This window comes from Xyrauchen texanus, chromosome 8 (genome assembly GCF_025860055.1).
Source record: "Xyrauchen texanus isolate HMW12.3.18 chromosome 8, RBS_HiC_50CHRs, whole genome shotgun sequence".
In the NCBI taxonomy this organism is placed as follows: domain Eukaryota; kingdom Metazoa; phylum Chordata; class Actinopteri; order Cypriniformes; family Catostomidae; genus Xyrauchen; species Xyrauchen texanus.
Window position 1 is genome coordinate 42852569 of NC_068283.1, and position 22696 is coordinate 42875264.

Genomic DNA, 22696 nt, shown 5'->3' on the forward strand with positions numbered 1-22696 from the left:
GTGGAAGAGCAGACTGAACAAAGTGCATTCACAATTTCCAATACTCTAACCAGAGAAATAATTGCACCTTTATTAAATCAAGCTGTGACCCAATGTTTATAGTAATTGGGTCGCAATCCATTGTTGTTGTTTTTTTTTCTCCCCAATTCCCAATGCGCTCTTAAGTCCTCATCATGGTGTAGTGGCTCGCCTCAATCCAGGTGGCGGAGGACGAATCTCAGTTGCCTCCATGTCTGAGACCATCAATCCGCGCATCTTATCACGTGGCTTGTTGAGCACGTTACCCCGGGACATAGCGCATGTGGAGGCTTCACGCTATCCTCCGCGGCATCCACACAAAACTCACCACGCACCCCACCGAGATCGAACCACATTATAGCGACAACGAGGAGGTTAATCCATGTGACTCTACCCTCCCTAGCAACCGGGACAATTTGGTTGCTTAGGAGACCTGGCTGGAGTCACTCAGCACGCCCTGGATTTGAACTCACGACTCCAGGTGTGGTAGACAGCGTCTTTACTCGCTGAGCTACCCAGGCCCTGCAAACCATAGTTTAAGCACACGCTGGTTCACACTGTTCCTCGATTCAAATCTGCTCAAATGCAGTGATCTACTTTTCTGTGATACTGTGTCACATTTTTACATTTGTATTATAACTTGTAGCAGTTCCACATGTTTGGAATTGCACTAATGTGTGAATCTACACAACCGCACTGAGAGCAAACAGCTGGCGATCATGAGACTGTGCATGGACAGTGTGGTACCTGTTCACTCTAGTTTGATAGTATTACCCTGCGCAATAGAGATATCCACATAAACAATATCATTTAACTTTATGACCAAAGGAGGTTTGTAACAAAATAAACAATCAAAACAATCAACAAAAACAAAACAGAGAAAAAATGTCACCTCTTGAAATTAATTTAAGACTTTAATAATACTTTTTCATTTTCACCAAATTAATTTAATTAGTTTTATATATTTGAATGACACTGTTGTTACACCAGTTAATCAGTCTAAATGTCCTTTGTCTCTTCACTCCTACCGGCCTCCTGATCTTCAGTGTTAAGTCCAATTTCCATTTCTTGTGTTTCTACTGTGTTCTGGTTCTGGCTTGATCCATTAGTTTGAGTGCCATCAGATGTTGCTGTGTTCTGTGTTCAGCATAAGACACAAGTATATAAATGTATGTTAATTACATTTCAGGTTGATTGTAAATCTCACATCAATGCGGTTCAGTATGACACTAACCTGATAACACTGCTGAAACTTTGTTGTGTTTGAAATCCCTGCATGATCACAGCGGTGAGAAGAAAATAGATTTTTTAACATATTTTCAGCTAAAGCACAGATGTACTAAATCCATCAGACTGTTTAATGGCTGATTTCTTGATTACATTAACAATTCAATTACTATTCATTCATATAGCATGCACTTATATCATGGAAATATGATACGTTGCCGTGTAAAATTTTATTGTAAACAAAAGATACCAAAACACAAGAATGTGTAGTATGTGAAATGTAGCATAAACCGTTTTAAACCAAATTAAATATTTGTAATAAAAACAAGAATTCCAGTTTGTACTCACAGGGTGCAAACATGAGTAAAATGAGCATAATTAAGGTGAAGAGGCTTTCAGAGGGAAAGACAACAATTCTCAGATCCCCCACTAGACGCTCACCATTAACTGAAAATAGAATATACAGTAATAATCATAAATCTCATTTTAATGACTTTCATGTGCTAACATCAAACACAGTGTGATGATAAATGTGTTCATTTACCTGTTTTAAATATCAGTTCTGTCATCAGAGCAGCAGAGTTCAGTAAAACAACACCGACTGATCCAAACAGGTACACGATGTTTTTATGTGGAATATCTGTCAAATCTGCAGATTCAAGATTTATTTATCAATGGAATGGTTTACAAATTTTCTTTCAATTTACTTATGGATAAGATCAACCGTTTTAATTACACAATAAATACAATGTTGAAGAAATTCAGTACTAAAATATTTTTGTGTTTAAAGACCCTGTGAAATCAACATTTGTTTATCTGCTTTTAGTCAACATCTATTAGCTTTAAGGTCATCTATATGCTTGTGTACTTCTAAACACTGATTTTCAAAATGTTTTTCAGAAAAAAAATAAGCATTTAATTTCTGCAATCTCTCTCTACCAGCAGACCGAGGCACAGTCATGACTTCAAAGAGCACCTAAGAAACTTTGTCCAGTCATATGCTTAATAGAACTAGAAAGCACCCAGCGCCCCCCCAGCACGTGTGGCTGTCTTCTAACTGGTGCTGAATCAGCTGATCAGCAGGAGAGTGAGATAAAGGGGAGCCGGAGGCGCCACTTCGAGAGAGAGAGAGACGGCCGCGTTGCATGTGTGTCTGTTTGTTTATGTTTGTTTTAAGTTAAGTTTTACATTAAACCTTTATGAGTGGTTGCGAGCCTGCTCCTTTAATACCCATATGTCCGGGGGAGTGGCATGCAAATTCCACTCGCCAATTCCAATTGGCATTTTCTCAAAGATCAGAGGTGATTGGGGCTCCCAAGGGCGACCCCTAGTGTCACTACATCGACACAATGTCTCGTTCCCTCCATCAGGGAATGGAGGTTAAGAAAGTAACCAGGACGATCTCCGGCTCTGCAGACAAATGTCTTCCGAGTGTCAGGTAAGCTCAAACCATGAGATTCATCCACACAGTGAGCAGGCCTGAACATGATGCATGTATATGTTCCTCTGCAAGTAACTTGCAGTTTTATGCTTCAAACGCTAGAGGGCCCAATGCTGCATAGTGTAGCTTTAAAGCAATAGTTCACCCAAAAATTAAAAGTTGCTAATAATTGACTTACTCTCAGGCCATCCAAGATATATATGACTTTCTTGGCAGGAAATCATAGCTCTGCAGATGCATAAAATGCAAGTGAACGGGTGCCATCACTTTGAGAGTCCAAACAGCAGATAAAGGCAGTATCAAAGTAATCTACATCTTGCCATTTCAGTCTACAGGCACAATCATGATTTCAAGCTTGAGTACACTTTCTAGTGCCATCTAGTGGCTCTGCCCATGCACTAGGAAGTTTAATTGAGCTTGAATTCATGATTATGTCTTTAAATTGCAATGGCAAGATGTACAGTGAAAAAGGAGTTACATTTTGGTCTGTTCACAACCAAAACTGACTGGATCACTTCAGAAGACATTTATTTTACCACTGGAGTCATTTGGATTACTTTCAGCTGCTTTTTTGTTTTTAGAACTTCATAGTTTTGGAATCCGTTCACTTCACTTCTAAAAATCTTGGTTTGTGTCCTGCTGAAGAAAGAAAGTCATACATCTTGGATGGCCTGAGTGTGAGTAAATTATCAGCAAATTTTTATTTTGGGGTGAACTATTCCTATAAGAGGCGACTAGGTTAATTATGCACCTTTATTAGAATACTATACAAAGATTAAATGTGTTCTTACTGGATTTGTTCCCCCACAAAAGTCACTAAAAGGCTCAGTAGAACCTGCATATTTATTCTCTGTGTAAACGTTCTGTTCAACCCCTTGTGTTGCCCTTGACCTTTGAACTTGGACACAAAAGAATCATACAAATGGGTTTACAGACAAGAAATTAAACATGAGGATTAAAAAAAAAGCATGATAGTACATGTCAAATGTTAATACTGCACCTAGATCATTGTCAGCTTCAGTGTACACAAACAACATCCACAGCATTTGTTGAAATAAAGCTGCACAGATCCATCCTGCATCTGTACATAAAGTTTTATTATAGAAAGAAATAATGGAAGAGCTGTTAAATAGGAGATATTAAATAATAAATTAAACACACTGTATATCACTATTTAACACATACTGTATATTTAACTGGATAAAAATAGAAATACTTTCCATTATTAGAAATAAAAGTGTACCTTTTTCATTTTTCACTGCTGCAATAAAGAAATTACTGACTATTATTGCATTCACTAAAAGCATGAAGATTATCCATGTTATGTTATTGAGCAAATATGAACCTGAAAAAGATTTGGAAAGGTTTGTATTAAATAAACTGATCATAAATTTATTTGATTTTTAAAACTGAATATTAAAGTCAAATACACCAGACTCAAGACTCATACATTCAGATTAGACAGCCTGGCCTTCCTTCCATCCATACAGTTAGAAAAAGGTTTCAAAATTGAAAGTTTGAGGATCCACAAGTACTGAAACTGGATTTATTCTTTGAACACAGAACAAGATATATATATATATATATATATATAGCCATGCAGTTATAAGTAAGAATTAATTTCATACTTACATCTTTTCTCCCTCTTTACTTTCAAACATGTAAATGACAGTAAAAAGGCAACTGGGAAAATGAGTGCAGCATACAACACTAAAAAGAGAAGAATAAAAACATTAATGTGAAATTTGAGATTTATTGACAGATTTAAATTAAATCAATCTAAATGTGATAAAAAGTCAATAAACACATTAATTTATCATTCACCCTAAAATGAACATAATTGTTAAAACCTCATATGGCTTTCTTTCCTCTGTGGAACTCAAAAGGAGATGTTAGGCAGAATGTTAGTCTCAGTCACCATTCACTTTCATTGCATCTGTCCTCCATATAAATGGTGACTGAGGCTGTCATTAGGTTGGCTTGAAAAAGCCAGTCTACTGATCTACTATTTAAGCTTATAATTATTATTATTCTGAGACCACACATTTCAAAATGTTGTAAATGTATCTCCTCCTAGAGCTTTCAAGCTGCTTCAACCACCAAAATTGACAGATTTCAGACATTTCTGAGTTAGTGTAGTATATATTTTCTAACAGATCGGAATTACGGTATTCCCATTGCAGACTTCTGAACAGGCCCAATTTCCCATTTAATCCAGTTCAAAAATAAATTCATGGACCTACTGTTAGGAAGATTTCGAGCTATATATCAAATCCAAGATAAACTAATAAGAAATACAAGAAATGCCTAGCAACATGCTAAAGCATGCTAGCAATGCCAAGCTAAGCACTAAAACATGCTAGCAAAGCCCAGCTACATGCTTGCAACATCTGGCAAGGAAAACTTTTATGTAGCACCATGGTCCTGGAGGAACGTTGTCTCGTTTCAGCTGTGTACTGAACTAACTGTATATGGTTGAAACGACAATAAAATCCACTTGACTTGACTTCAGACCCGGCTTTTACAAGCCAACCTCAAAGTTTATCAACAAACTTTTTTTGTCTAGTTTTTATTATTATTATTCAGAGACTAAAATGTCTGACTGTATCTCTGAGGAGAGCTTTTAAGCTACACACAAAACTCTGTGCAGATGTTTATTAAATCAGCTTCTCTACATGTATGGAAGCCATTCCAGTATCTGCTGAATTCCTGCTTGAATCTTTGCGCCAGGAGTGGCATAATTTCACCCAACAGCAATGTGAAAGACTGGTAGGGAACATTCCAAGATGCATGAAAGCTGTGATTGAAAATCATGGTTATGCCACCAAATATTAAAATATTAGTATTGTGTTTGTGGCAGGGCGGTGGGTGGGGCCAGGTTGTGATTACACACACCCAGCCCCTAATCAATTAAGCCCTCGAGAGGGATAAAGGCTGACCGGACAAAATGTGGTGAATGAAGGCTGTGAAACGAGGCTGCCTTCCAAGCGTCGTCACAATTGAGACGGCCTTCAATGATGATTGATGACGTGGCTGTGGAGATATGCAGCCTTCTGATAGAGAAGCACCCATGGACTGACAGCAGTCAATTTCACCATCTCCAACCTCCGGATATGAGAGTCACATTTCACCCTCTATTGACAATCTTGATTAACTCTTAATTTTCTCGTTATGGATAATATTTGTTGCAAGGGAGAATATATACGGAGATCGCAATGTGAAACACTCATCTGCCCTTGTGTCCTGCCTATAAGTGCAGCTCAACATTCACCAAGGGATAAGATACAACATTTTACATTTACATTGGCAGATGCTTTTATCCAAAGTGACTTACAGTGCCCTTATTACAGGGACAATCCCCCCGGAGCAACCTGGAGTTAAGAGCCTTGCTCAAGGACACAATGGTGGTGGCTGTGGGGATCGAACCAGCGACCTTCTGATTATCATTTATGTGCTATAGCCCACAACGCCACCACCACTACCAACTGTCCAGAGATTGTAATTTAAGCAGGAAAATTTGCAGTCTTTGCTTGTTATAGGGTGACAACACGTTGTTTTTCCCAGGACATTCTATTTTTTGACCCTTTAAGTCCGGACAGGATTTCTAAATTACCTACAATACATGGGAGTTGGCTTTTCCATATTAACACGTCATACATACATGTTATACATTCTGTGTGTGGCCAGTTAAAAAAGTGAAACCCAAAGCATCAGTTTACATATTTCTGAAAATGTCTGTTGTATCTTATCTCAGTTTCAAGGGACTTGTGTACGTTCAGTTGATCTGTTCACTGTTAAAGTTAGTAAGAGCTGTCAGATATAGATAAACATAACTTGTGCAGGCTTTTAAGAAGCAGGAAAGATTCTCGACTGTAAATAAATAATTACATGCAATGGAGGTTTGCGTTGTGAGGCTGTAGAGGCAGATTTCAGATATAAATCTGTGACTGAATGACCGTTTACTCTTTATCTATCTTAAGATAATTGGCACAATGGAATGTTTGGGCATACAAAGATGGTGGTGTGGTGGCAACATTGAAATGATGTCATCAGCAATCCAGTTCTATATTCAATGGCATTAATACACCTCTCCTCTAAATGATTAAATGCCACCATTACAGCTGTTTCCATTTGAGAACATTTTCATTTTTATTTTTTAGAAAAGTACTAGATGTGATAAAGGGTCACTAACCATTTTTGGGAACTCCAAATATGTAGAACATGAGTATGAAATGTATTGAAGAGGTTATATGAAAGGTGAATACAGCGACATCTGTTAATTTATCCCATATCCATTCACACATCTCTCCATGAGATATCCCGATATCCAGATCCCGTCTTTTCATCAAGCCTATTTTTTTCAAATCAATAAATGTCCATATCAATAATTATTCTGTTTTTTTTCTTAATTGTATTAAAATAATGTTAAATTAAAAAAGAAAAGAAAAAAACAGTTCCTCAGTACAGCACTAAAACAGAATAACAAATGGAAATCAGAATCACAAAGCTGATACTTACGAGAAATGATGTAGATGAAAAAGAGCAGCATACTTAATCCACACGTGACTATTGCCAGAGATCTGTCAACCCATGAATAATGTACAAGATATTCCCAAAAACGTCTGAAAAGAACTGGCACAGAAAAATGACCAATTTCAAATCTACATGTATTAATGATTGCGCTTCAGTCATTATTTATAAAAATAAATAAACAATTATTCAATTTTGCAAAATATTTAAAACATTTACAAACATCTGTTTTGGTTCAGCAATTAATGTGTATTAATATCACCATGAAAATAAACATTATCAGTGTGGTGCAATATTTGGATTTACCAACCTGAATAATAAACTAACTCAAAAATGGCAAATTTAATGTGAAGAATGGCATCTGTAGAAAGAAATGGATGACTCAAATGAATGATAATATCAAAATATCATGTTAAGAATTAAAGCACAGCAGTAATGGTAACATTTAAAAGCACTATCAATATGTTTTATTCATTTGCTGAGCTTCTCTGACATCTTAAATTAAAAATGTAAAATAAAACTCAAACCTGATATGTCCTTTAAATATGGAGCAAAACTAATCAACATCAGAGGCCTCAGAATAAAAAGAGTACAGCAGCAGATACTCTCATAGAAAGATCCTGAAACAAATATATTTTTAAACAAAATAATGAGCTCATATATGTCATATATTAAGATAACCTGACTTTGATCATGACACAATAAATGAACACAACTTTAGGCAGTGGTAAATAGTGAGCACATCTGAACTGCCAGTTCTATTAGATTTAATTCAGCTCAAACTGTTACAATGATGATGTTTTCTAATCACATATTGATTATATTTAGGGATATAATTATTACCACTGAAACACTCACCTTCAGTAACACCCCAGAATACAAAAGCCAAGAACATAGCAATGTTTGGAAGAGACACATGAAAATACTCAAGAGCCCTCACAGGTTTCGTTGTAGCGGCATCTAAAGTGGAAATACAGAATATAACTGCAAGTCAACATCCTGTAGTTTGTTTCTTTTAGGTCTCTGCTGATTTGAAAATGTTTTGCGCCATATTTTTGTGGCTATTCCTGAAGACGGTTGATTTAAAACACCAATCTCCAAATATATCTGATTCCAATAAATTATTGAATTTATAACCTGTGCTTCAGTGTCCCTTTATGTTTTAAAATGATCACCCCTAAACAACATTATAACGTCTCTAAAACTAAGGAATTAAAGTCAAACTTGTACGAACACACTTCATTGGCTGTTTACTGTTTTGTATTGTGTATTTGTTATACCCTATGTTTCTCTGTTTAATGTTTAATTTCTGTATAGCATGAACTTGAGCTCTGGAAAGGTGGAAAACAAATTGTATTATTATTATTGGGAATTGTTAGCAAGCTTTCCGACTATATACACCGCCTTTAGCTTTGATTATTCGTAATAGCAGTTAATTCAACATCCTTATGCAACATCACAAAATGTATTTCCATCCAGAGTTGTATTCATTTTTGGCTGAGATCTTGTATTGAAGACGAGAGAGTTGAACCACTCCGTAAAACCGTTCCAAAGACTTTCACTGGGGTGAAGGACTCTGTGTGAAAATGATTCCTCGTGCTCCCTGAACCACTCTTTCACAATTTGAGCCTGATTGAACCTTGGCATTGTAGTCCTGGAATATGTCCTTGCTGTCAGGGAACCTGGTCATTCAGTACATTCAGGAAGTCAGCTGAATACATTGTATTACTGCATAACATTGCTGAGCCTAGACCTGACCAACCCCAGATCATAACACTGCCTATAGAGTCTTATAAAGTGGGCACAATGCATGACGGGTGCATCGTTTCATGTGCAGGCAGTGTATATAAAATCAGCCGATTTGTGTGTTTACTCAAACTAAATATCTAAACACACTTAGAAGGGAAATCAGAAAAGAATATGTTTAACATACTTGCATGTTGTGATGTGCAGTAAATCAGACCGCAGAGCAGAAGTGCAGATCCAGATGCAGTAAAACAAAGAATCAGCACCATTATGTGTAAAGCAGAGAAACCTGTTAGACAAAGACATCAGTTACTGTACAAAGAGGTTATTTTCCAAATTATATTGCTTATGAATGTCATTATTTTTTATGTGTGTAAGTTTCTAAGAGTGTCAGTCATAAAGCGTAACTACGTTTGCCATTAAACCATGGACCTTATTCAGACTAGCACTGTTTTAAAATGTTGATGGGAATAAAAAAGCTGTGAGGTATAGACGGTCTCTTCAATGATTTGTACTGTTGTTAAAATCGATGATGATCATTCACAGCTGACAAAGTCATTAAAAAAATCTATTTTATTTGTATATAGCGCCTTTCACAACACACATCGTTTCAAAGCAGCTTTACAGAAAACAGCAGATAAAATACTCTAGAAACATGAGTTGTGAAAAATAAATATGATCTAGGGCCTTTATACTGCTTTACAACACTGAAGAGAGTATAAAGGCCCCAGCTTACTCACGGCAAAGCTCTTTTTTCATTCTTTGCTCTGATCTAAAAATAACTTTTAAACAGTTAAACAACAATATACTGTTTGCAAACATTCAAACAACAGCCACGCTTCTGGGGAGGAGTTTAGAGGAGTATTTACATATGAAGATGCACAAGACTAAATACAAATAATGAACTAATGTGACATTAAAATGTGTCAATGACTACATGCCTCATTCTATTGTGAGTAGAATTCACATGATATGAGTAAAAGATGCTGTTTTAACAAATCAATGATAATTTAAAGTAAATATATTCCGTAGATAATGTGTAAACTGTCATGTTTACATTCTGGATTCATGCCGATACTGTGCTAACATGCTAATTACGGCCATAATATGCACTGGTGTCATGCTGATTTCTGACTAGTAGGGCTGCACGATTATAGCAAAAATCATAATTGTCAATTATTGCCCTTAATATTGTAATAATCACGATTATTAATGTTAAAATATTAAATTACCGTGATATCACAAAGCAACCAACCATGTGGTTCTTCAGAGTAGCAGATTTCAATGGTGGATAAGAGCTGCACTCCAGTTTCTTTTAAGCATCTTTTAAGCATTATATTGTAATAATGTTTGTTAAGGTAAGGCAAATCAAAATTATTTTAAATTAATATCTATGGTTATAATACATGAAATTATTGCAAAATTACTGCTTAAATTATTAGTCCATGTACTGTAAATAATATGGCATATTCAATATTCAAACTTATTAACAGCTGATTTAAATCGATCAAGTTACTGCTTTCAGTGAGACCTTTCATGGAGAGACAGGGGACCATTCACCCGTTACATCTTCAACGGTGATCTTGTTCATGTAAGATCATCGTTAGATCATTTTTGTCATCAGTGTTTGCGCTTAGTAAGTTAAAAAGTCATTTGTGAACCGAGTTTGTGCAATTTGTGTAAATGTTTATCAAGCAATACCTGCCACGTGGCAAATGGGTTTTATTAGATCAGATGCGATAACAATGATGGTGATTCCTGACATATGCTATTCATGCCATATTCTTTATGTTGGCTACACCTCCAAAACAAACTTAGAACAGTTAAGCTGAATTACTTTATTGCTATTTTGTATAAATCAAATTCATATTGTCCTACTTATTAACATGACAAACAAAATTGTTATTAGATTTTTAATATATTGTATACAGAAATCAAGCAACGTGACAAACTTTCCCATTACAATGACTGCAGGTTTACACTGTTTGAGATCTGTTTTTCGACGTGAGCTCAATGACGCTCCGCACAATGTTCTACACTCTCGCGAATGCTCTCTTTAAAAACAAAGCTGTCTGATCAGCATAATAAATCAATTATTTACACCACGTCTGTGCCTTGATTAGATCGGGATCGTTTTTGTTTTGTCGTGTTGTACATTTGCAGTGTATTTAACATCTACATTCAAAGCGAGAATCCAAAATCATTACAAAGTGCTTTTTGCTCTTGTTCTACAGCTTCTTTTCAAGTGTCAGGTGATGTTTCTTCAGTATTAATTTTCATGTGCCACTTGAACAGAGCAAGAACATAAAGCAAGCATCTGGGCATTCAGACGGTTTAAAACTTGCGCATTGGATCAGTTGTCATTGCTGATAGGACGGAAGACTCTGATTGGCCATTGCCGTTTCATTGCTCAACGGACATGTTAGTGATTGGTTAGAATACTCACTGCTGCAAAAACACATTGTAAATAGAAACCATTGACGCAACAGGAGCAGACTATAATTGAACACTGTAATCATCAGTTTTCACAATTACATAATCGTGGCAGACGTAATCGCGATTAGTTTTTCGGTTAATTGTGCAGCCCTACTCTAGTATCCTCATGTTTAAGGATGGGGACCAGGGGCGCAATTACACATTTGCCGAGGGGTATGCTACATCACAACAATCTTATCCTTGGGGGGCACCAAACAGTTCACTGACTGCCCTTGAAAGGCCAATAGCGGTCACAGAACACTCTCTCCACCAGACGATCACCTCGCTCCTGCACATCTCACGTGCACCCACTCCCCCAGTCAATATGACCAGCTGCGTTTGTGCACAGCACCTGCTGATGTTTCTCAAAGTTACCTCTTAAAAGGCAGCCTTTTATTTCAGCTGATTGTAGGTAAATATCTACTTCATCCAGAGGTGTTTGTTCTCTATTTGTAAGTATCCAGATGCTGTTTTACAGCGTGAGAAACCGCTCCAAATTATTAAGTAAGAGATAGGATAATAAAACGCATATTTGAACCCATTTAAAATGCAAAAAGAAATTCGTTTCATAATAGTTTTAAAATGTGCAATTGGTTATTTGAACTTGAATATAAAGTACACCAGTCCCAATGTTCATATACATTGTAGCGCATGTGCTGTAAGTGGTGACAAAAAGCAGTAGACTGCTAGTTAGATTTGACAATTCAACAGCTAGCACTAGCTAGCTCCTCTAAATATGCTTTAAAAAGATTATTTGGAATTAAATTAGCTTTCGAGTACAAAGCTACCAAGGTTTGGGTACTAGGGCTGAAACGATTAGTCGACATTATACAATTTTCATCGTCGAATAGTCTTTTGATCTCATTTAATGTAACATGGGATCACATTAAACTCTAATGATGGTGCGCGAGAGCAGCACTTCAGTTCGCGCCTGACTGAGAAGAGGAAGAATTACACAGCTCACAGTCCAGACGCACTCTAAACTTTGCAAACAGCTTCAGGTGGTGTACATCACTAAGTACAATGGAATTATACAAAAATACCAAATAAATAAATACAGAAGCACTCTTGTTGTGGAATAAGTGGAGTCGGAGCTCTTTAAGGGAAACACATCTTAAATGTTATTTTATGTATTATGACTATGCCTCAATATCCTGTCCATGAATATCTCAAACAGGATTGGTGACAAAACGCAGGCCTGGCAGAGACCAACCCCCACATGGAACGAACTCAACTTTGTGCCGAGGACCCGGACACAGCTCTCACTTTGGACGTACAGGAATTGGATTGGCCTAAGAAGGGACCCCCCCCATACTCCCGCAGCACCTCCCACAGTATCTCCTGGAGGACCCGGTAATCACTGTAGCAATATGGTCAAGACCAATATTTTTACAGATGTGACATCAAATCGCGAATACAGTATACACTCATTTATTAATTGCAATACCTCATTCGTTGTCTATAGACTTGAATGTCCTTGTGGCTGTTTTTATATTGGAAGAACTAAGCGTAAACTTAAAGAAAGATTAGCAGAGCATAAATATGCGATAAGAACAAGCAACCACCAGTATCCTATGGCTCTACATTATAAAGAGGCGAACCACAGAAGTAGCGAGACTCTAAAAATCTTTGGGATAGAACATGTTAAAATATCACCAAGAGGGGAGATAGACTCAAAAAACTTTTACAAAGAGAATCCTTTTGGATTTATACTTTAAAAGCTAATCAATACCCTGGTCTAAACTTGGAATTGGATTTTTCTCCTTTCTTGTCACTGACTATATGCACATGTCAATGCTTTGCTATATGTATCTATCTATATTTCAAATTGTATCTTGATGTGGAAAGTGGTAAAATATAGAAAGTGTGAAATTATTCATCATCTGAGACTGCACATATTTTAGAGCATGAAATGAAATATAATATGTTTTACAATGTAATATTTTTTGTAACTTGTCTTATATAAAGTAACATCTTGCTATATGTATCTATTTATATTCATATTTTAAACTATCCTGATGCGAAAATGTGACTTGTCTTATCTAAAGTAACTTGTTGTAATTGCTCTCTATCAGGTGATATGTGCAGATGAGCACCTGTGCTTCTAGGTCATGTGACCACATGCAGATATATAGCATGCAGTCTACGGACTGCCATTTTGAATTTGCTCTGAGGAAGGCCAAAGAGGCCGAAACATGTTGGCATATGTTTTTTAATGGATAGCCAAGTTTAAATAAAGGCTTTTTAAACTTATATTCCTTTTGAGTGCCTCAGACTTTCTGTTTATTTGGGAAACATTTTGGATCTCCAAACTGAAGAGCATCAAAGGAACACATCTCTCAACACCCAAGTAGCACTCCTAGTAACTCATTTGTGGACAGAAGTGAGTCCTTGTTTGATTAATATATGTAATTGTAATCTAAATGTAACCAGTTACAAGTAATCCCTTACAGTAAAACGATTGTAAATGTTTTGTCATAAAGAGTTTTCTTTACTGAAAGTGTTTCTTGCAACTGGGTCTCAGTTTTATTACATTTAATCAATTCTTTGTGTTCTCATTTGTTTTATTGGTTTTTACAGTGGCATAAAGTTATAAGCCCCAGAAATATTTAACAAATAAAACATCAGCCTGTGTTAAAGACATCGACTTAAAATGGGTTTGACACATCTGTAAATGCACACGGCCAAAAGTATTTATGTAAAGTGCCACACCTGCAATATTAATAGAAAACAAAATACTGACCAAAACACAGACACACACACACACAAACACACACACACACACACACACACACACACACACACACACACACACACACACACACACACACACACACACACACACACCCCTAAAGCAGGACTATCCCACATTAGAGGTGACTGAGGTGCTTTTTGTCCACAAACAGGAGTAAATATTCAGACTTTACTTTGAAAGAGTTTCTGAAGAACTGAAGCAGTTAATGAACAAGATCAAACTCAAACTGTTACTGTCACATTTATAATGCTAATTCAATTTACATGCAACTAAACAACTAAACTGTATAAAACTCAGAAATCAGTTTAAACTTCAATTATTGCATTTATGTGTTTTTCTTATTTATCTGTGACTCACCCAGTTGTTCCAGTTCTACAGTTGTGTTGGCTGAAACTCCTCCAGCAAACACTTGACACATATAAACTCCTTTATCTTCAGTTCTGACACTCTTCAGTCTGAGAGAGAAGTTTCCTTTGGAGATTTCATCAGTGAAGAACTCAACTCTGTCTCTGTATTGCTCATGTGATGATTCGGGTAAAGGTTCATTGTTTTGGTAGAGCAGGACCAGAATATCTCCATCTTTATCTGTTTTCTTCCATGAAAGCTCTTCAATCTCTTCAGGTGTGATGTGAGAGTCCACAGAGCAGTTCAGAGTGACGTCTTCACCCGCATACGCAGATATGGAGTGATCTGATCCCGAGACTATCAAACGCTCTGAAAAAGAACAGTTGCAAATATACAGCGTACAATTTTATTATTCAATGTTAATATGCACCTCAACGAGATTCTTACCAACATGTTTTATTTCGACCTCAGTTGCACCAGAATCCTGCCCACTGAAAACTGTACATCTGTATTCTCCCTCATCTTCAGCTGTCACATTGTTCAACAGGAGGGAGAAGTTTCCGTGTTGAATCTGGTCAGTAAAGAAATGAGCTCTATCATGATAATCCTGCTGCTGGACCTCTGGTCGACTCTCACCATCTTGATACAGATGAACCAGAGTCTCTGAGTCTGATCTTCTCCAATCCACCTCCAGATCCTCCATTGTTAAGGGTTTGTCGACATAACAAGGCAAAACCACTGAACCTCCCAGAGGAACAACCAAAGGATCAGAGAGACCTTTCACTGTAATGCCTAAAAAATTTAAAAACACTTAATTTAATAATCATCATGAAGCCATTATTGTTTTATACTGTGATACATCATATCACTTTGATGAAGATGAGATCACATTATCTCTCAACACACTCAATTTATATTCTTTCATGGCTTTATTGAACACATCCCATTAAACATTTGCAGTGTTGTGGAAAAAAGTAAGTGAACCCTCAGATTTAATAACTGGCTGATCCTCCTTTGGCAGCAAATAACCTCAACCAAGCGTTTCCGGTAGCTGCGGATTAGACCCGCACAATGTTCAGAAGGAATATTGGACCATTCTTCCTTACAGAACTGCTTCAGCTCAGCCATATTCTCTGATAATAATTCTACATCCAGTATATTCTACTTTAAAGTTTCAATTCTGGGGCAGAAATTATGTTTATGTTTTGGCCTGTGTGATCCCGCCCACTGCTCACTCACCAATAGTATTTCAGCATTGCTGAGTTGCCAGATTTGAATAAGTTTGCAGGCAAACAACACTGCATAATGCAGCCATGTACGCCAGCAAACGAACTGGATCAGAGATAACAGATTCCACCCGACCTACAAAGCCTCACCATCCATCTAAAAACCACCATGACCGGAGGCGTAGTAAAGCAATGATAAATATTGGAGATGCCTTTGGAAAAAGGAGACAGCTTAAAGTCCTGAAATCCTTTAAAACGCATGTTGAGTGTCCTAATTTGCATGTCAACATTCTGGCAACACTCATGAGCTCTGAATCTGGGGCGGGCAGACAACTCACCAATATTTTGAATTTGGACTGCAGTACCCATTTCAAACGCTTGTTGTCAATCTTACATATAGCACCTTTAAGATAAAATGTTGATTTAGTAATTAAAGTATAAAATATTTATTTTTATATTTTTTGTTAAGGACACAAGCATTGAGATTGTTTGCCAGTTGCAACGATGTAAAGGAATTGTGTGTTGTTTCATTTCTTCCCTTTCCCAGGAAAGGCACGACTAGATGCATGACAACATTGCACGATAACCGCTGACCAGCCGGCCTGCTGTTGTCTTTCCCTAGATAGGGATGTGCGTTCAGCGTGTATCAGTGGCCACCCAGAATTTTATGCCAGATTTGTCCGGTTTATTGACCATACAGCCTACTCTGTGACATGACAGCGCGCCTTGGTAGGGAACAGTTATTTATCAATTGTTATGTTCTCAAGGGGCATGTATGAAGCAATGCTGTTTTTCACAAATTTGTCAAATATCTCAGATATCATGGCAAATCTATCTGTCACAAGGTGGGCAGTTCTTGTGTTCTTGTTATCAAAGCACAGATAGCACATGATATCTCAGGATTTCTGTCGCGACATTGTCTCTTTGAAATAAGAGTGTCCAAATTAATTAGACCAAAAGTCACCCAATCTCATGCTTTTGCCTCCCGTAACACCTCTCAAATAAACGTCATCTGTCAGTTTGAACTTTTCAGCATTATTCCGCCCATCTTCCACATTAGTGTACTTTCGTATATTTTTCCACATTACTGTGTCAATCAGGGCGGGGCCGACACAATAAACAAACTAAACATTTGTTTAGGGCCCCGCAATCGTTTGGGCCCCCCCGCACCCGCACTTGAACCGTATCAATGAAACGTCATTTTCAAAATTTCTTAAACCTAATTTTGGAACGAGGATGGAGGATTTTAAATTGTGTGGGTGCAGAGAGGATGATGCGTTCTGCCCGCAGCACTCTGCTGGTTACGTGTCAACTGCCAGGAGCAGTAGCTAGGCAACAGACGTCCAGCCATCATGAAGGTAACGTGCCCACCAGGATCAGAGAAAAGAAAAAATTGAAGACAAGAAAATAAGTGAAGATGAAGGTAAGCTGCAAGTAGTAAGCATATTGGTATCTATCGATATAATTTTTAAACCATCACAACAGCAGCTGCAGCGCCAAAGCTCTTCTAAGCTAGATACAAACTTTAGCTAGCTAGCGAATGTTTACCAAGGTCCTAATGCTGTTTTCCCGAATCAGATGATCTGTGGCCTCTTTTAATACTGTTTGCTACTTTTTTTTAACCCTTTCCTGCCGGAGCGTTCAAATTTGGGAACAATTATTCCCATGGTTAACATTCTAAATGTTTGTTTTATTCCATTTTCCCACTAATCACTAGAAAGGTCATAACTTTTAAACAGTTGATTATATTTCTAATCTGTCTGCTGTTCTACATTGCCCACAAAATGTATATTGTATATTTCATACAATCTAATTTAACCTCTAGCTTGTGATTTGCCACGATCCCTTGTTGTCTGCCCTGTGTTTTCTGTTTCACATGTCACTTATCACATTCCATGTCACGTTTTCCTTGTTGTCCGCCCGAGTTTCACTAGTCTTTGTATAAAAACTACACTTCCCATGATTCCCGGCCCTCATCACTGCCTGGACTGTGTTATTGTCCGCACCTGTTTGTTATTTTGACATTATCGTGTCTGTTTATTTAAACCCTGCTGTTTCCCCTTTCCTTTGTCGATCGTTGCCAATGTTCTCTGATGTTCAGCTTATCATGTGTCCTGTTGTTCCTGTTTTTCCTGTTGTCCATTCGTGTTTGTTCGAGGAAACCTTGCCCTTCGTGGATGTTCTATAAACCAGTGTTCTGCTGAGTGTTACTTTGTGTTTGAGTTTGTTTTTTCCCATCGTGGACTTTTCATTTGTTCCTGTGTTTCTGTTCAGTTATTGTTGCAAATAAAACCGTGTTTAGAGCTCAACCTCCAGTCTGCCATCTCCTGCATTCCTGCAATCATAACAGAACGATCGACCAAACAATGGATCTAGCGGTGCAACACGCCAACTACAGTCTGCTCTGCCTGAAACAAGAGGACCGACCGGTGGAAGACCACATTTACATTTACATTTACATTTACGCATTTGGCAGACACTTTTATCCAAAGTGACTTACAGTGCACTTATTACAGGGACAATCCCCCTGGAGCAACCTGGAGTTAAGTGCCTTGCTCAAGGGCCCAACAGTGCCCCACATCCGCGACTTCATCTTCCTGGCGAATGTCTCGGACTTCCCGGATTCCGCCCTGGTGGTCTTCTTCAGGGACAATTTGAATAGTTCGCTCAAGGAGCGGTTGCCACCGGCGACGCGCGGCTGGACGCTCCGTGACTTCATAGAGGCGACTTTACTGGTCTGCGGCTCGCCGTTCACCATGGGCTTTGCTGAGGAGGATCCTACCTCTCCTCCCACAGTGGTGACTCTCCAGTCGTCCATGGCGCTTCCTGTCACGCCAGCCTCACTTGGCATCGAGCTCACCCCCACACCTGTCGTTGTCCATGAGCCAGCACGGTCAACTTCATCCGCCCAGAGGAGGAAGAGAAGATGGGCTTCCGTCTCCCGGCCCCCGCCTGCCCCGGGCTGCGAGCCAGAGCCCCCGCCTGCCACGGCCTGTGAGCCAGAGCCCACGTCTGCCACGGCCTGCGAGCCAGAGCCCACGCCAGCCACGGTCAGCGAGCCTGAGCCCACATCAGCCACGGTCAGCGAGCCTGAAGCCACGCCAACCTCTTCCAGCCTCTTCCATCGCCTCCTTTGGCTCACCCTCCTGAACCGGCCCTTGCCCTGCGGCCAGCTCCGGGCCGCTCAAACCTGTCCCCATACTGTGGCCGCCTCCCAGGCCTCCTAAACCTGTCCCTGCCCGGTGGACGCCCCCCAGGCCACCTGACCCGGTCCCCGTCTCATACCCCCATGGACTGCCTGCCTGCCCTCTCGGCCTCCGTGGACTGCCTGTCTGCCCTCTCGGCCTCCCTGGTCTGTCTGTCCGCCCCTTGTGCCTCCGTGGACTGCCTAATTGCCCCTTGTGCCTCCTTGGACTGTCTGTTTTCCTCCTGTTCCAGCCCCTCACTCCTTGGACATTTTTTTGTTTTTGTGTTTTTTTTTAGGACCATCTGGAATCCAGTCCTTTTGAGGGGGGGGTTATGTCACGATCCCTTGTTGTTTTCCCCGTGTTTTCTGTTTCACATGTCACTTATCATATTCCATGTCACGTTTTCCTTGTTGTCCGCCCCGAGTTTCACTAGTCTTTTTATAAAAACTACACTTCCCATGATTCCCGGCCCTCATCACTGCCTGCACTGTGTTATAGTCCGCACCTGTTTGTTATTTTGACATTATCGTGTCTGTTTATTTAAACTCTGCTGTTTCCCCTTTCCTTTGTCGATCGTTGCCAATGTTTGTTAATGTTCTCTGATGTTCGCTTATTATGTGTCCTGTTGTTCCTGTTGTCCATTCGTGTTCGTTCGAGGAAACCTTGCCCTTCATGGATGTTATATCAACCAGTGTTCTGCTGAGTGTTATTTTGTGTCTGAGTTTGTTTTTTCCCATCGTGGACTTTTCATTTGTTCCTGTGTTTCTGTTCAGTTATTGTTGCAAATAAAACCGCGTTTAGATCTCAACCTCCCGTCTGCCTTCTCCTGCATTCCTGCAATCATAACATAATTAAAATGGTTGAAAATGCAGTTGTCTGATGAAGTATTGTGGCTGGAGAAGATTTTTAAAAATTGCTGTGTAAATTCTTATTGATAAATGATTATTAGCCTTAAATAATCATACATACATGTATATCATTTGAAAGCCCTAGTTCTTCTCTTCAATATGGTATAGTTCAGGTGTGTGACGTTATATGAATATTCTATGAATTTGTATATGAATACCATATTCTGGCACAGAATGGAATTTTCAGAATTTTGGGCTCAGGCTGGAAAGGGTTAATTGTAATGCTCCTTCCATCCATTTTTTGTATGTATAATTTCCTTCTCCTCAGGAGCACTATTAAAGTATTTCGGTACAGGACCACAAACCACCTCCACCGATGACACTGCCACCACCATCATCCCCATGCCAAAGAAGTCTTCAGTGTCCTGCCTCAACAACTACTGTCCCATCGCACTCACACCAATCATCATGAAGTGCTTCGAGAGGCTCGTCATGAGGCACATTAAGACCCAGCTGCCCTCCTCACTAGACCCACTGCAGTTTGCGTATCGTCCAAACCATTCAACAGATGACGCCATCGCCACCACCCTCCATCTGGCCCTCACCCACCTAGATAAAAAGGACTCATACGTTCGAATGCTGTTCATAGACTTCAGCTCAGCATTCAACACAATAATTCCAGCACGGGATTGGAAAGCTGAACCTGCTTGGCCTGGAAACCTCCCTCTGCAACTGGATCCTGGACTTCCTGACTGGGAGACCTCAGTCAGTCCGGATCGGGAACAGCATCTCCACCACCACCACACTGAGCACTGGGGCCCCCCAGTGCTGTCTGCTCAGTCCACTGCTGTTCACTCTGCTGACTCACGACTGTGCAGCAATGCACAGCTTGAACCACATCATTAAGTTCGCCGATGACACGACCGTGGTGGGTCTCATCAGCAAGAACAAATAGTCAGCATACAGAGAGGAGGTGCAGTGGCTGGTGTAGAGCCAACAACCTGTTCCTGAATGTCGACAAAACCAAAGAGATGGTTATTGACTTTAGGAGAGCACAAGGTGAACATTCTCCGCTGAACATCGACGGCTCCTCTGTGGAGATCGTCAAGAGCACCAAATTCCTTGGTGTTCACCTGGTGGAGAACCTCACCAGGTCCCTTAACACCAGCTCTATCACCAAGAAATCCCTGCAGCGTCTCTACTTTCTTCAAAGGCTGAGGAAAGCACATCTCCCACCCCCCATCCTCACTACATTCTATAGAGAGACTATTGAGAGCATCCTGAGCAGCTGCATCACTGCCTGGTTTCGGACCACAAAGCCCTGCAGAGGATAGTGAGGACAGCTGAGAAGATCATCGGGGTTTCTCTTCCCTCCATCAAAGACATTTACAAAAAACACTGTATCCATAAAGCAACCAGCATTGTGGATGACTCCACACACCCCTCACACAAACTCTTTACCCTCCTGCCGTCTGGCAAGAGGTACCGAAGCATTCGGGCCCTCACGGCCAGACTGTGTAAAAGCTTCTTCCCCCAAGCCATCAGACTCCTCAATACTCAGAGACTGGACTGACACACACACACACGTGTCCTGAGTTGCACTTTAATTATTGTCACTTTATTACTGTCTGCTACCTCAATAACTGCTAAGTGCATAGAACATTATCTCATAGTATTTTATGTTTACGTTTTTAGAAACTGTCATCTTTTTGCACTACTGTGTACTGATCGGCGCTGCACTGTCTCTCACTGTGCCTATTGTCCTGTTCATTGTTAGAAATTTCTTTTACTGTCCCGTAATTTTTGCACATGTTTGCACGTGCACTTTATATAGGTAAATAGGTATATATAGGTATTTTATATAGGTATTTTATTTAGTTGTGTAGTCTCATGTGGTTCTGTTTTTGTCCTATGTTGTTTTTATGTAGCACCATGGTCCTGGAGGAATGTTGTCTCATTTCGCTGTGTACTGTACTAACTGTATATGGTTGAAACGACAATAAAAACCACTTGACTTGACTTGACTGCTAGTGAGTTCAAATGGCCCTTACTACAGTTCTGGTATCTTATTGGTAAAATTCTCTCTCTGAAATGAGAGGTTTTTGCATTCATAAAATATATAATTTCTCTTCTTTATTTCATGATACCAGGTCCGTCATCTCCAGCGGCTGCTGGTCATTCTGGTGCTGCATCAACAGGTGAACCAAGACTTTGTTTTTCCAAAAGACAAAATAGAAGATTCCACCATCGTTCCACCATTAAGATTTGCAAACAAATCTGCTAATCTTAATGCAGTGGGACAACAGGACTGGATGAATATTGGGATGATACTGGGAATACATGAAAACAGCACAGAACATGTAAACAACTTAAAGGCTTGGAAGGAACTAGAGCTCCATTTAAAAAGAGAAAACTATAGACCAAACTGAAATTGACCTCCTGGAGGCAGAGAAGAGGAGATGGATAGAGGTGCTAATTCGATTAGTTTCAATCATCCAGTATCTAGCAGAGAGAATCCTTGGATTCAGGGGTCTGTTGACACCCTGCATTGCCATAATAATGGGAAGTTTCTCAAAGAAGTGGAACTAATAGCCAAGTTTGACCCGGTTTTAAAAGAGCATATCAGGCGCATTGAAAGTGGAGAGAATTATGTCACATACTTGGGCAAAACCATCCAAAATGAGCTCATCACCTGTATCAGTGACTCAATCCTAAATGCATTGGTGGCTAAAGTAAAGAAGTCAAAATATTTTGCAATTATTCTGGATTGCACCCCAGATATCAGCCACCAGGAGCAGATGTCTGTCGTAATCAGATCTATCTGCCTAGACAAAACTCCTCTAATCAATGAACATTTTCTTGTGTTGCTAATAGCCCCTGAATCTACAGGCCTTGGG

The 22696-nt window shown here is 39.3% G+C and overlaps 1 protein-coding gene across 1 annotated transcript in view; it reads right to left on the reverse strand.

Annotated features, from left to right (window-relative positions):
• Positions 1-690: 690 nt before the first annotated feature.
• The window catches only part of LOC127647778 (uncharacterized), a 34266-nt gene continuing 12260 nt past the window's right edge, over positions 691-22696 (reverse strand). The window contains exons 2-16 of the mRNA XM_052132245.1: positions 14985-15329; positions 14550-14906; positions 9150-9251; positions 8075-8176; positions 7744-7836; positions 7527-7577; positions 7205-7318; positions 6879-7037; positions 4319-4396; positions 3930-4031; positions 3687-3767; positions 1790-1894; positions 1594-1692; positions 1253-1290; positions 691-1155 (exon numbers count right to left, since the gene is read on the reverse strand). Of these exons, the coding sequence (XP_051988205.1) occupies positions 1018-1155; positions 1253-1290; positions 1594-1692; positions 1790-1894; positions 3687-3767; positions 3930-4031; positions 4319-4396; positions 6879-7037; positions 7205-7318; positions 7527-7577; positions 7744-7836; positions 8075-8176; positions 9150-9251; positions 14550-14906; positions 14985-15329 (1964 nt within the window). The 3' untranslated portion in view covers positions 691-1017. The remainder of the gene's footprint in view (positions 1156-1252; positions 1291-1593; positions 1693-1789; positions 1895-3686; positions 3768-3929; positions 4032-4318; positions 4397-6878; positions 7038-7204; positions 7319-7526; positions 7578-7743; positions 7837-8074; positions 8177-9149; positions 9252-14549; positions 14907-14984; positions 15330-22696) is intronic.